Below are 13,867 nucleotides of genomic sequence, written 5' to 3' on the forward strand. Positions count from 1 at the left end.
GGATCTGTCCATCCAGGCGAGACATAAGATTGTATTACAACAACATGCAGTACACAGGAATGTTGGTTGGGTTGAGTACATTCAGTACATAATGCATTCAAACACAACAACAAAACAGATTGCTCATCGAATTGTGTACATACACACTCACACCCACATACACGCACGCACGCACGCACGCTCACACACACACACACACACACACACGCACACGCGCACACACACACACACACACAGACACACACACACACATACACACACACATACATACACACACACACACAAACACGCGCGCAAAGTGCAGCCTGTGAAAGCTAAAATATACAGGCCACAGCGCTTTGAAGTGCAAGTCGGAGCTAACGGCTGAACACGTTTTGTTCTTATGTTAAATTAACTGCTAACACTAACACACACTAACGCACACTAACACACACACACACACACACAAACACACACACACACACACACCCACACAAACAAACACACACACACGCACACGCACACACACACACACACACACACACACACACACACACACACACACACACACACACACACTCTACATTATAGGGCGATGTACAATGAAAACCACCTTCGTTATGTATTACATGGTAAGTCAATTTTACTGTTAAAAAGCTAGTCTGACAACAAGCCACAAATCATATTATGTTTTAATTACGAGGTCTTTTTTTGGTTCATTTTTTTTTGTACAGCATCTGTTGACAAACGTGTGTGTTCTGTACGGTATCTGTTGACAAACGTGTGTGTTCTGTACGGCATCTGTTGACAAACGTGTGTGTTCTGTACGGCATCTGTTGACAAACGTGTGTGTTCTGCACGTGCAGGTGTTGAAGCACAGCCGCAAGATCACCTTCAAGGACGACACCTCCTCCACCGCCACCACCCCTGACGACGCGGAGGAGGGTGGTAACGGGGTGGGCGGGTGCCAGGTGATGACCTTCTCGCACTGCCTGCAGGCCCTGAGCGAGTGCTCCTCCCACTCCCCCGCTCTGGCCGCTGACCTGGTCAAGGCACTCCCCAAAACCGTGGTGGTTGCCCGTGACGGTCTCATCCCCACCAAGTGCCTCCACGGCCTGGCCCTGGCGGTCAGCAACCCGGCCTTCGTCCTGCACCACCTCGAGATCGACCTGCTCCCCTACCACGTTTTCCAGACCGGCGCCCTACACTCCCTCGCTGAGGCGTTGTCGTCCCACGAGCACCTCCAGAGCATCGTCATCCGCTGGCAGAGTCTGGGGCTGATGGCCAACTTCCTCAAGACGTGCCTCGCCAAGGCTCCTCCCCTGCACAGGGTAGTTCTTCACGATGCGAGTAAGAGGACGTCCAGTAGCAAGAACGTGCCCGCCTCCACGTGGGCCAGCCTGCAGGAGATGGGGAGCTTGCTGCGGAACACACGGAGCTTGACGCTGGAGAACTGCGGGTCTTCCAACGTCGTGTCGCAGTGGCTCCTTTACCTCCCCATCACCATCAAGGCGCTGGACTTCTCTGGCTGTTCTTTCAACTCCATGTCTGCTGCTCATCTGGGATCTAAGGTAATCAGTGTCTTTTGAAGGACAGGTCATGCAAAAGTAGATCCAATTCATGAGCTTAGTAAAAACGTATGCAACAAAAGTAGATCCAATTCATGAGCTTAGTAAAACGTATGCAACAAAAGTAGATCCATTTCATGAGCTTAGTAAAAATGCATGCAACAAAAGTAGATCCAATTCATGAGCTTAGTAAAACGCATGCAACAAAAGTAGATCCAATTCATGAGCTTAGTAAAACGCATGCAACAAAAGTAGATCCAATTCACGAGCTTAGTAAAACGTATGCAACAAACTATCTAAACTGTAAGCTCACTTCCACTACTTTCGACTTGGACAGTATCAACCGATCATGCACTTAGGCCACAAAAAATAGGTCTGTTTACGGTAACATAGGCCAAAAAAATAGGGTCGGTAGGTCGGGATTTTTTTTTTCCCCCAAATGCCAAAAAAAAGTCCAGGGTCGCGCGAAAAAAATAGGGTCGGTCGGGTTACCGTAAACAGACTATTTTTTTTGTTGGCCTTAACATATTCCAGACATCTTGCACATAAAACAATAACTGGTAGCTCAGTGTGTAGAGCCCTGGGCGTGTGTTCCTTCGGTCACGGGTTCGAATCCAGGCCGGGACGAAACATGTGCAGACTCGGAGACGGTATCCACGTCATCACAGTGGCATTTACAAGACCTCGGTGCAGGTGGCTGAGTACTCCAAAACACGCAAACACCTGGGTTGCGCGATCTTGTAGCTGCTACCTTAATCACTGGGAGGGAGTAACACAAATGTTCCAGCGATTGGATAATAAAGTAATTGAAATTGGAGTTAAAAATTGAAATCTAACAGCGTGTTACCATTTTCTTCTTCCAGTTGGAGACTTCCGACACGTGTACCAGCCTCAACCTGTCGGACACGTTCCTGGAGACTTCCGACCTCTCCGCACTCTTCCACTGCCTCAAGCTCAACAACTCGCTCACGGAGCTCAGCCTGGCCGGAAGTCACGTGGACAGGGGAGCAGCTTCCGCCCTCGCTGAGTACATCCGGCTCAACAACTCAGTGCGCAAGCTCAATCTGAGTCGCTGTCACGTGACCACGGAAGCCTGTCGGATTCTGTCGGCCGCTCTGTCTGAGAACCATTCCCTGAACACTTTGGACTTCACGGATGCCGACCTGAGCGAGGAAGGGAAAGACATCATGTTGAAAGCCAAGGGAGGCGAGATGGTAGTGCTCGGCTTCGTTGAAGAGTTCTGGTCCTAGGAGCGTACTGGATGGTTTGTAAGACATTGCAAGGAAAGTGCTGGTGGTTGTAGACCTTAGCGAAGCAGGGAAAGAAATCATGTTGAAAGCCAAGATGGTACTGCTCCGCTTCGTGGAAGAATTCAGGTCCTATGAGCTTATTGAATAAATTGCACGTTTGAATGAAATTGTTAACAAAGTTCCATTTAAGAGGGGAAGGGAACAAATCAAGGGAAATGAGTAGCGCTCGGCTTTGTGATAGAATTCTTGTCCTAGCAGCTTACTCGATAAATCTCAACTGTAAAAGACATTGCAAGCAAAGTTCGAGTGGTTGTCGACTTGAGGAAAGGAAAGAAATCCTGTTGAAAGCCAAGGGATGGGAGATGGTAGTGCTTGGCTTCCTGAAAGAATTCTGGTTCTAGCAGCTTACTCGATACACTGCATGTTTAAAAGACATTGTAGTCAAAGTGCTGGTGGTTGTAGACCTTAGCGAAGTAGGGAAACAAATCATGTTGAAAGCAAAGATGGTAGTGCTCGCCTTCGTGGTAGAATTCTGGTCCGGGGAGCTTACTGGATGATTTGCAAGTTTGAAAGACCTTGTAAGCAATGTGCCAGTGGTTGTCGACTTGAGGAAAGGAAAGAAATGAAGGGAAATGAGGAGCGCTCGGCTTCGTGATAGAATTCTTGTCCTAACAGCTTACTCGATAAATCTCAACTGTAAAAGACATTGTAAGCAATGTTCGAGTGGTTGTCGACTTGAGGAAAGGAAAGAAATCCTGTTAAAGGCCAAGGAAGGGGAGATGGGTGGCTTCGTGGGAGAATTCAGCAGCTTACTGGATGATCTGCAGTTCTGAAATGTGTTGCAATCAAAGTTCGAGTGGTTGTCGACTTTAGTGAGGAAGGATAGATGGTAGCGCTCGGCATCGTGGAAGATTTCTGGCCTGGGAGCTTCCTGAAAGTTCAGGGACATAATGCGGGCGTGTTGTAGACCTTAGCGAAGAAGAGAAAGAAATCGTGTTGAAAGGTAAGGAAAGGGAGATGCCAGGGCTAGGCGTCGTGCAAGGGTTGTGGTCCTTGGAGCTACGTAACTGGTGGATGTGCAAGATTCAAGGAACTGTGAGCATAGTGCAGGCCAACAACAGCTAAAATAATAAGCTCCGTCCATGATTTTATTCGACCTGTATTTTATGTTGTTGTTTTTGTTGTTGTTGGTTGTGTTGTTGTTGTTCTTGTTGTTGTTGTTGTTGAGAGAAAAACCAAAATCGGTTCAGCGCTGCGCGCTGAGAGCACGTGTTGAAATATCTCATCGACCAGGTTGTATCCGGGGTGTACCTGAATATTGCCACCAAATTTTAAAGAGATCCATCGAGAACTTTGGCCGTGCATCGCGGACACACACACACACACACACACACACACACACACACACACACACACACACACACACACACACACACACACAGACACAAGTCGTATATATATAGATTAATGGTGAATCATTTTGCTTGTATAGCAAAACTGTAAATAAAGCATACGCAAGAATTTGCAATAGATTATGTTATTTTGTATTTATATTATATAAATCCAAAGTTTGTATTCGACATGTATTACTTTTGAAAACAAGAATTATACGGCTACTCATTTTTCCGCTTCTTCCACGGCTATTGCTACACATAAAATACAAACTACTCTTTTCGTTTACTCTCATGAGGATACATCTGCAAAACCTGTACAAAGTGCCGTCATGTTCTTCTTTTATAATTCATTTTTAATTTGTATTTAATTTTTTTTTTAATATATTTATTTATTCATTCATTCATTCATTCATTCATTCATTCATTTATTTAGTTATCTATTTATTTATTTATGTATTTATTTATTTTTGTTGTTGTTTTCTTTGGATTTTTGGGGAGGCGTTTGGTTTTTGTTGGTTCTTTTTTTCTTTTTTTCTTTTTTTGAGGAGGGGTCTTTTTTACTCAACAATTGTTTTCTGTCAGTGACTGTGATATTTGAAGACCACTGTGATAATTAAATTACTAATAGTTACAGCAATAGTGAAAACGCTCTGTTAGTCTTTCCTTCAGCTTTTTCCCTCTCTCGAAAGCGGATTTGTTGAAAGAAATAATAAATTCAGCAAAAAAGAGTGTTCCTTTTCTTTTATTTATCTGTAGATCTAAAACGTTCTCATGCAAATAAATGAAAACAATAAAACAATAATTGTGCGAAGATGATGAGGACGAAGAGGATGACACACATGCTGCTGCTACTGCTGCCGATGTCTCTTTATCACTCTATCCCTCTCTCTCTACATGATTTTGTGTGTGTGTGTGTGTGTGTGTGTGTGTGTGTGTGTGTGTGTGTGTGTGTGTGTACGCGCGTGCGCGTTCGTGTTTGTGTTTGTGCATGTGTGTAAGTGTAAATTGTGTAGTTGTGTCTGTGTTTTCGCATGTGCATGTGTTTTTTGCAATCTTCTACGTGCGTGTCTGTATGTATCATTGAGTGTGAGTAATTGTGCGTCCATGTGTGTGTGTGTGTGTGTCTGCCTGTCTGTTTCTGCGTCTGCGTTTGTTTGTCTGTCTCCACCATCTGTCTCAATTTGACTAAAATCTGGGTAACAGCTCAAAAGGACTGAACTCTTTTGGGTCAAAAACAAAGACCAAGTTAGTCGGGCACATACACATGTTGCGATATTCTTCTTATTCTTCTTGGTTCGTGGGCTCAAACTTCCACGTTGCATGACTCACGTTTTTGCACGAGTGGATTGTTACGTGTGTGACCGCAGGGCCGGACCCAGGGGGGGGGGGGGGGGGGGGGGTTTCCAGGGGTTCCGGAACCCCACCCCTGGAAAAAGCATGTACCTTGCTTTGAGTGTTTTTTTATTTTTTAATTTTTTTTTAATTTTGTGTGTGTCTCTAACAAATTTTATTCAATGTCAAATCCGATGAGAAAAAGGTACCACCCCCCCCCCCCCCCACCAACTCACACTGACAGGCCTTAACCCTCAAAACAAGGCCCAGAATGCACCAGATTGCACAGATTTTAACCGTTTTTCAAAAATTTTCCGGGGGAGCATGCCCCCCGGACCCCCCTAGTTCGCGCGCCTGGCCACTTCGCTGATTTGCCCCCCCAAAAAGGAGGAACCCCCCCCCCCCCCTCACAACTCATTTGGTCCGGCCCTGGGTCTGACCGGCAGCCATACGCCTACTCCGGGGGATTTGGGATATGGACCGTGCCCTTGCCCCTATCAAAGAGTTGAATAATCTCACTCGCACGTCAAAATGTAAGAACATCATGAAATATGTGTAACACCAGCATGACCTACATTGGCTTGTGTTCTTTCCACGATCACACGACTACTTGCGCAATGTAACCTCCTTTTTATACTTCAAAGAGGATTATTTTCGTGCACTTAAAAACGGAAGTGACGTACATCAAAATGACGCAGAGTTAACCAATCAAACGTTTCTGCAAGCTATGATACATGAGAGTTTTTCTTTGGTTAGGCGGAAGTTTGTCTATGTGCTGCAAACAGCAAGATGTTTTTAGGATCAAAGTATGAACTAACTCTCTTTATCCTCTCTCTCTCTCTCTCTCTCTCTCTCTCTCTCTCTCTCTCTCTCTCTCTCTCTCTCCCTCTCTCTCTCTCTCTCTCTGTCTCTCTCTCTCTCTCTCTGTCTCTCTCTCCTCTCTCTCTCTCTCTCTCTCTCTGTCTCTCTCTCTCTCTCTGTCTCTTTCTCTCCGTCTCTCTCTCTCTCTCTCTCTCTCTCTGTTTCTATGTCGCTCTCTCTCTCCCTCTGTCTCTCTCTCTCTCTTTTTCTTTCGCTCTCTCTCTCTTTCTCTTTCTATCTCCCTCTCTCTCTCTCTCTCTCTCTCTCTCTCTCTCTCTCTCTCTCTCTCTGTCTCTGTCTCTCTCTCTCTCTGTGTGTGTCTCTCTCTCTGTCTCTCTCTCTCTGTCTCTGTCTCTGTCTCTGTCTCTCTCTGTCTCAGTCTCTCTCTCTCGCTCTTTCTCTGTCTCTGTCTCTCTCTCTCGCTCTCTCTCTCTCTCTCTCTCTCTCTCTCTCTCTCTCTCTCACACACACACACACACACACGTACACATATGTACACATTCACATACACGACGCACATACACCTAAACACATAGAAACACACACACACACACACACACACACACACACACACACACACACACACACACACACATCTCTTCTAGGGCTGCAAACCGAGCATAGTTGAATACCTCCTCCTCCTTTCGTCCTGATTGACCTGGAGAGCGTTTACCTGTACGAGTAGTAAGGGGGGGGGGGGGGGGTTGTTCGGGAAAGGGGTGGGGGAAGCTGCGTTGACACAAGAGAAGCAGATGAAAGTCATTTTTGCTAACCAATGGAGGAACTTAATTTCAGGTTGCCTTCATTCTTGGTAAAGAAAGTATCTGGTTTTTAAATACATTCGATCCTGCCTCCGCGACCACCTCTGCATAACGACTACCTCCCATGCCCATAACGACCACTTCTGCATAACGACCACCTCTGCATAACGACTATCTGCCAGAGTAGCTGTTGACGCTTAGTGCAGGGAAGTGAGAGTGGGCGCAGGAGGTGTCACGTGTTCAAGCCATATATATATCACAGCACCCTCCCCCCCGTGTCAGCCATTGACAGCCCAGGAAAAAGTAAAGCAGTGCTCAGGCAGAAGAATGCTAACCTTATTTTTAGAGAGAGAGTGAGAGAATGAGAGAGAGATGGAGAGAGAGAGTGAGAGAGAGAGAGAGAGAGAGAGAGAGAGAGAGAATGAGAATGAGAGAGAAACAGAGAGAGAGACAGAGAGAGAGACAGACAGAGAGAGAGTGCTCATGCAGAAGAATGCTAACTTTATTTTTAGAGAGAGTGAGAGAGAGAGTGCTCAGGCAGAAGAGTGCGAACTGTATTTGAAGTCTGAGATTAGTCCAATCTTTACCCGCACATCTATAACACAGAGAACATTGTATAGAATAGTCAATTACCTAGAATTTGATCCCAAACATGCCTTATTTAGCAACGGTGTGGTTTCTTTGAAGAGCTGCTAAAAACAGGAGAAAGTAGTGTCCGAGGGAAGGAGATAGCAGTGCTCAGGCAGAAGAACGCTAACTTTATTTTAAGTCTGATCTTAGTCCAATCTTTATCCGCATATCTCTAACATACAGAACATATTTAGTTACCTTCAAGTTGATCCCAAACATGCCTTATTTAATAACGGTGTGGTTTGTTTGATGAGCTGCCAAAACGGGAGAAAGTAGTGTCTGTCGTGCACGAGCTCTGTTAAATACCGATAAAACAATTTAATTCTTTACTTATATTTGGTTATGACCTGGTTCGGCTGACACCTCCGTAAGACGTAGTGCAACTAGTACGACAGTCGGAAATGATCATTTGGTCGCTTTTCTGTAGAAAGTCACACCCAGGATAAGTCAAGGGAAGTAAATCCCCCAACTTCCTTTTCCGTCTTGAACTTAGCGTGGTAAGACGTGTCGTAACGGAGAAAAAGTCTGGTCATAACTGCACCAAGTGTCCACCTCTGTAGAACAGTCATCCCAATTTGGTCGGTCCCTGGAGAGGTCGTCATAGCAATGTTCCACTTTGTGCACCTCAAAGTCAGTCCTTCCCGAGAAAACTGTTCGGCTCACAATCTCAGATGTGGCCAGACTTCCAATCAATCAACATGAGGCTTATATCGCGCGTATTCCGTGGGTACAGTTCTAAGCGCAGGGATTTATTTATTTTTATTTTTATTTTTATTTTTATTTTTATGCAATTTATATCGCGCACATATTCAAGGCGCAGGGATTTATTTATGCCGTGTGAGATGGATTTTTTTTTACACAATACATCACGCATTCACATCGGCCAGCAGATCGCAGCCATTTCGGCGCTTATCCTACTTTTCACGGCCTATTATTCCAAGTCACACGGGTATTTTGGTGGACATTTTTATCTATGCCTATACAATATTGCCAGGAAAGACCCTTTTGTCAATCGTGGGATCTTTAACGTGCACACCCCAATGTAGTGTACACGAAGGGACCTCGGTTTTTCGTCTCATCCGAAAGACTAGCACTTGAACCCACCACCTAGGTTAGGAAAGGGGGGAGAAAATTGCTAACGCCCTGACCCAGGGTCGAACTCGCAACCTCTCGCTTCCGAGCGCAAGTGCGTTACCACTCGGCCACCCAGTCCAGGCCAAACAAAAATATATGTTGGTTTAGGGTAACCCGACCGACCCTAGTTTTTTTCCATCGACCCTAAAACTTTTCTTCATTTCTCAATTTTTTTATTTTTTTTAAACCAGCCTCTGGCACAGTTTGCCAACCATACCGAGACTAAAAATTTAAAAAAAATTAAAATAAAAAGCCGACCTACCGACCCTATTTTGGGGGGTCACGTTACCCTAAACCAACATATATTTTTGTTTGGCCTTACATGGGGTAAGACCACCTGTCCACTTGGACACATACAACAAAAGAACGGTCTTGGTGCTCGGTTTGCATTATTTTCAATAAAAACAAAATCATTCATTTGTAAAAATTTCTACTGATCACATAAAGCAGTCAGGATGTTGATTTGTGCTATGTGACCAAGTGGAAGGATGCCTGTATCCCATGTCAAAACCTGGCCACATCTGAAATACGTTCAGCTCACTATCAAGCTTTCGATGACGCAGGGGGTAAGGCCATTTCCGTTTGGACACATAACAAAAATTAAAATCCTGGCTGCTTCCTGTGCGGAGTGAACATGTTCCTCAATCAATTAATTTCACAGATTGCAAAGTGTGTCCGTCAAGAAATTAATGACATCCGATACCGATACATGCACAGCCTGGTGGTGACCTTACCCTATTTTTGGCTGATAAAATTATGACGAAGTCACCGAGACAAGACTTCTTTTTCGAACTTCATTTTCAGTTCCTGGGAGAAGAGGCAGAGTATTTCACGTGACGTCATGCTTCGCAGTATGACGTCTTCTTCTTCTTTTTGCCAATGACGTCTGAGATGTCACTTTGGAATACAGGGTCAAGAAGAGAAGTCTTAAGTCGCTGTCGTTTGTCATGTACTATCACAGAGTCCCACTTTGCACAGATAGCTGTTATGTTTGGTGTGTGTTCTTCTTTTTCATATCAGCCAAAAATATGGCAAGGCCACCAGCAGGCTGTGCATGTATGTACCGTGATCAAGACGCACGCGGTTTGTTTGAAAACGCACCACAAGTGTGTTGTTTATAACAAATCAAAGCACTCATGCCTTTCTGCCAAAGGACACTTCCCAACGAGCAACACAAAGCATGTGGACTATTCCAGGCAATGACGTAGACATAGACAGGAGAGGAAGGGGGCAGGGGGGGGTGGGGGTGCAGCGACTTATATAGCAGGGTGAGGGGGGAGGGGTAATTAGGTCATACTTTTCTTCAAAAATTCACCACACAAAGCATGTAGACTTTAAAGGCATAAAGTATCATAACATAGAGAGAGAGAGAGAGAGAGAGAGAGAGAGAGAGAGAGCGAGAGAGAGAGAGAGAGAGAGAGAGAGAGAGAGAGAGAGAGAGAGAGAGACTTAGACTTAGACTTAGACTTAGAACATTTTATTGACATAAAGGGTAAACATTTTAAGCCAAGGGCCTAATCTTACAACGTGCCCTTTACATTCACACTAACACATCCGCACGCATATAAACAACATAATATAATGAATTCATATAGGCATAACATGTAAATGTACAGTAAATAAGCATAAGAGAGAGAGAGAGAGAGAGAAAGAGAGAGAAAGAGAGAGAGAAAGAGAGAGAGAGAGAAGGAGGGAGGGGAGAGAGAGGGAGAGAGAAAGTGTGAGTGAGAGCGAGAGGGGAGAGAGAGGGATAGAGAAAGTGTGAGTGAGAGCAAGAAGGAGGGGGAGAGAGAGAGAGAGAGAGAGACGAGATGGAGGGAGGGAGAAAGAGAGAGAGAGAGAGAGAGAGAGAGAGAAAGAAAGAGAAAGAAAGAAAGACCGACAGACAGAGACAGAAAGAAAAGACAAAGATTAAAAAAAATCACAGTTTATAAAAGACAGCGTCAACAGAAAGTAAATGCAAATTTCCTGACACTAATAACAGAAGCTGCACGGGCAACGCGTCTCCCCCACCCGCTTTCTCTCTGGCGTCAGATCCTCACTGCTTCCCGGTGTCGGGTGGACAACTTTCTTTCGCTGCGATACGCCACGACACCCTCCCACTCTCCCGCGTCACAGGAACGGCAAATCACAGGGATGACTCTATGAGACAGCGCGTATAAAGCTTGGTAAGTTGGACACAGCCTGGGAGACAGCTTGCCGACTTGATAGAAAAACCAGCGTAATAAAGCTAACTTGAGTTTAATAGGAACTCTGACCAAGACCGGAGACTGGCTTTGTATGAGGATAAGTTAACAATGCCTGCTTGAGTTTTGATAGGAACACGGATCAAGACCGAAGACTTAGGACCATTGTATGAAGCCTGCTTGAGTTTTGATGGAACCCCTCTTAGCTTACAGTCAGAAGACTTCTGCCGTGCAAATCTTCGACTTTGATAGAATCTCTGATTAGGTGTGCAGACTTTATAGGAGAACTATCGTATACAGCCTGCTCGAGTTTTGATAGAACCATTCATACAATCAGAAGACTTCTGCCGTGCAAATCTTCGACTTTGATAGAATCCCCGATTAGGTGTGAAGACTTCATAGGAGAATGTTCCTATACAGCCTGATGATCTTGGCAGATCAAGACTAAATACTTCGAATAAGAAAGAGCCACAGTGCAAAAGCTTCGAATAAGAAAGAGCCACAGTGCAAAAGCTTCGAATAAGAAAGAGCCACAGTGCAAAAGCTTCGAATAAGAAAGAGCCACAGTGCAAAAGCTTCGACGTTGATAGAATCCCTGGTAAGGTGTGCAGACTTCTTTGGAGAACCCTCGTATGAAACTTCACCAGATAGGCACACCGATACAACCTACCGATTTCGCAGTAGAACTGTCCTATAAAGTCTGACTAAATCAGTGAATAAGTCTGAAGACTTCTTATAAGAAACAACAATTAACCGTGTAAAGCATCTAGAACAACAGACATGACCTGATAAACCAACTGAAGCCTTGCTAAATGGAACACCGAGGATAAAACGCGTGTACAGATTTCAAAGAACAATAAAGACTGAAGACTTCTTATCAAGAAACATCATCCGTGTACAGTTTCGACTTTGACAGAACCACTGGTAAACCGTGAATGATAGACAAAACTAACAGGTCAAGACCGAAGACTTCCCATGAGCAAGACTGATGGTACAAACCTTTACGAGTTTTGAAAGAACTTCTGACAAACCCTACTTCTTGGGGAGACGAATCGGCATTGACAAGTCTACCTATGATTAAGCGTCAAGATTTCTATCGAACAACACCAAACAGCATATCCGAGAGTGTGGGTGTATAAACTGATTACATTCTGGAAAAGCTGGGTGGAACGGAAACCGCACAGGCGAAGCGTTGAGTTCTGATATTATTTATCTTGCTGAGATTTTCTTTACGTCTCTGTGGTCTGCGGACGGGATTTAAAATTGACTGCATCTTTTTGCCAGAGTTGCAAGGACTCGTTTGAACCACACAACGCTGGTGCTTGAACTTTTAAGACAGAAACAAAAACAACAATTTTGAGTGAAAAGACTGGATTTGTTTTCATTTGGTCAACTGACTGGGATTTCGTAAAGATAAATTGCAGTTCTTGAAACATTATTGACCAGGGCATTTTTTTTCTCAGGGAGTCAATGCTTTTGATACGGGGAGATAGTTTTGGAATAAAACTATTTTCTTGACAATCCTTGCACGCAAATAATTGATCGCGTATCGCCCAGTGCATACGACAATTGTGCTCAAGAACGAGAACGGGCAGTAACCTAGAATGAAGAAAGTCATCTTTGAAATGTTTGTGACAGTAATGTGAGGCCTACGTTTTTTTGTTTTTTATAGTTATCAATCAAAAACAGAGGTCGCTAAATTTCAAAGACCTAATTGTAGACCAATAAAACCGAGGACAAAGAATCGTGCACTGAATAAGGAAACAAAGAAAAAACAGAGAAACGAACAGAAAACAACAAATTAAAGGAGAAGCAGGCAAACAAAAGAAGAAACAGAGGAAAAAAAGACGGAAAATAGAAACGAAGAAGAAACACAAAAATAAGAAAACATCGAAGCGAAGAAGGAATACAAAAATAAGAAAACATCGAAGCGAAGAAGAAACATAAAAATAAGAAAACATCGAAGCGAAGAAGAAACACAAAAATAAGAAAACATCGAAGCGAAGAAGGAATACAGAAACAAAGAAGGAACACGGAAACCAAGAAGACTGAGTGGGAAGAAAAAAATAAATCAAGGAAACAAAGAAGACAGTGGAATTCAACAAAGAAAAATATTAACAAACAATAAACAAAGAACCAAGAAAACAAAGAAGGGGCAAACTGACGAAACGCTCGTGCCAGTGACGTTTATGTACAAGAAGTGATGACGTTTGATCATGAATAGCATCGATGATCAAACTATGACTAAGTGTGTTGAGTGCAGAACTTGAAGAATCCTGTATTTACACACCACAACTCCGCGCAAGCCAGAAACCAAGACACCAAAAGGACAAACATTTGAACAAGTGAGATAAAAACAAGAAGGGAAAACCTGTCGAAACATCTTTGGTGTTACCTGGCTGAAGTTTTGGGGTGCACGTCAGTTCCAAAGTAGTATTCCTTACATTCGTATACTTATAACGTTATCAACTAATACAACTCCGTAATACAAAATTGTGTTTCACCGTGTGGCAAAACTGACATTATCGGGAGAAAGTGGAAACACAAGAGTCAAGAAATCAAATATAAAATATCATAAAATCTAACGACAACAAGACGTTTCCGTATTTTCTGCGTCATTTTCTAAATCAGTTTCTGTGGGAGGGAAGAAAAAAAAGTCTTGTATACGTGTCCCTGTCACGCAACTGAGCTGACCAGATCAAACGCTGTGACTGTCCGGTGAGCTGACTGGAGACACTCCACTGGTGAAGATGATGCAACGACCCTCCCAGT

General features: G+C 44.0%; 1 protein-coding gene across 1 annotated transcript in view; it reads left to right on the plus strand.

Moving 5' to 3' along the window:
- LOC138975226 (uncharacterized) overlaps positions 1-4,920 on the plus strand; it is a 53,822-nt gene extending 48,902 nt beyond the window's left edge. Inside the window, exons 13-14 of the mRNA XM_070347886.1 lie at positions 846-1,550; positions 2,411-4,920. Of these exons, the coding sequence (XP_070203987.1) occupies positions 846-1,550; positions 2,411-2,797 (1,092 nt within the window). The 3' untranslated portion in view covers positions 2,798-4,920. The remainder of the gene's footprint in view (positions 1-845; positions 1,551-2,410) is intronic.
- Positions 4,921-13,867: the final 8,947 nt, after the last annotated feature.

Source organism: Littorina saxatilis, linkage group LG9 (assembly GCF_037325665.1).
Source record: "Littorina saxatilis isolate snail1 linkage group LG9, US_GU_Lsax_2.0, whole genome shotgun sequence".
NCBI classification, from domain to species: Eukaryota; Metazoa; Mollusca; class Gastropoda; order Littorinimorpha; family Littorinidae; genus Littorina; species Littorina saxatilis.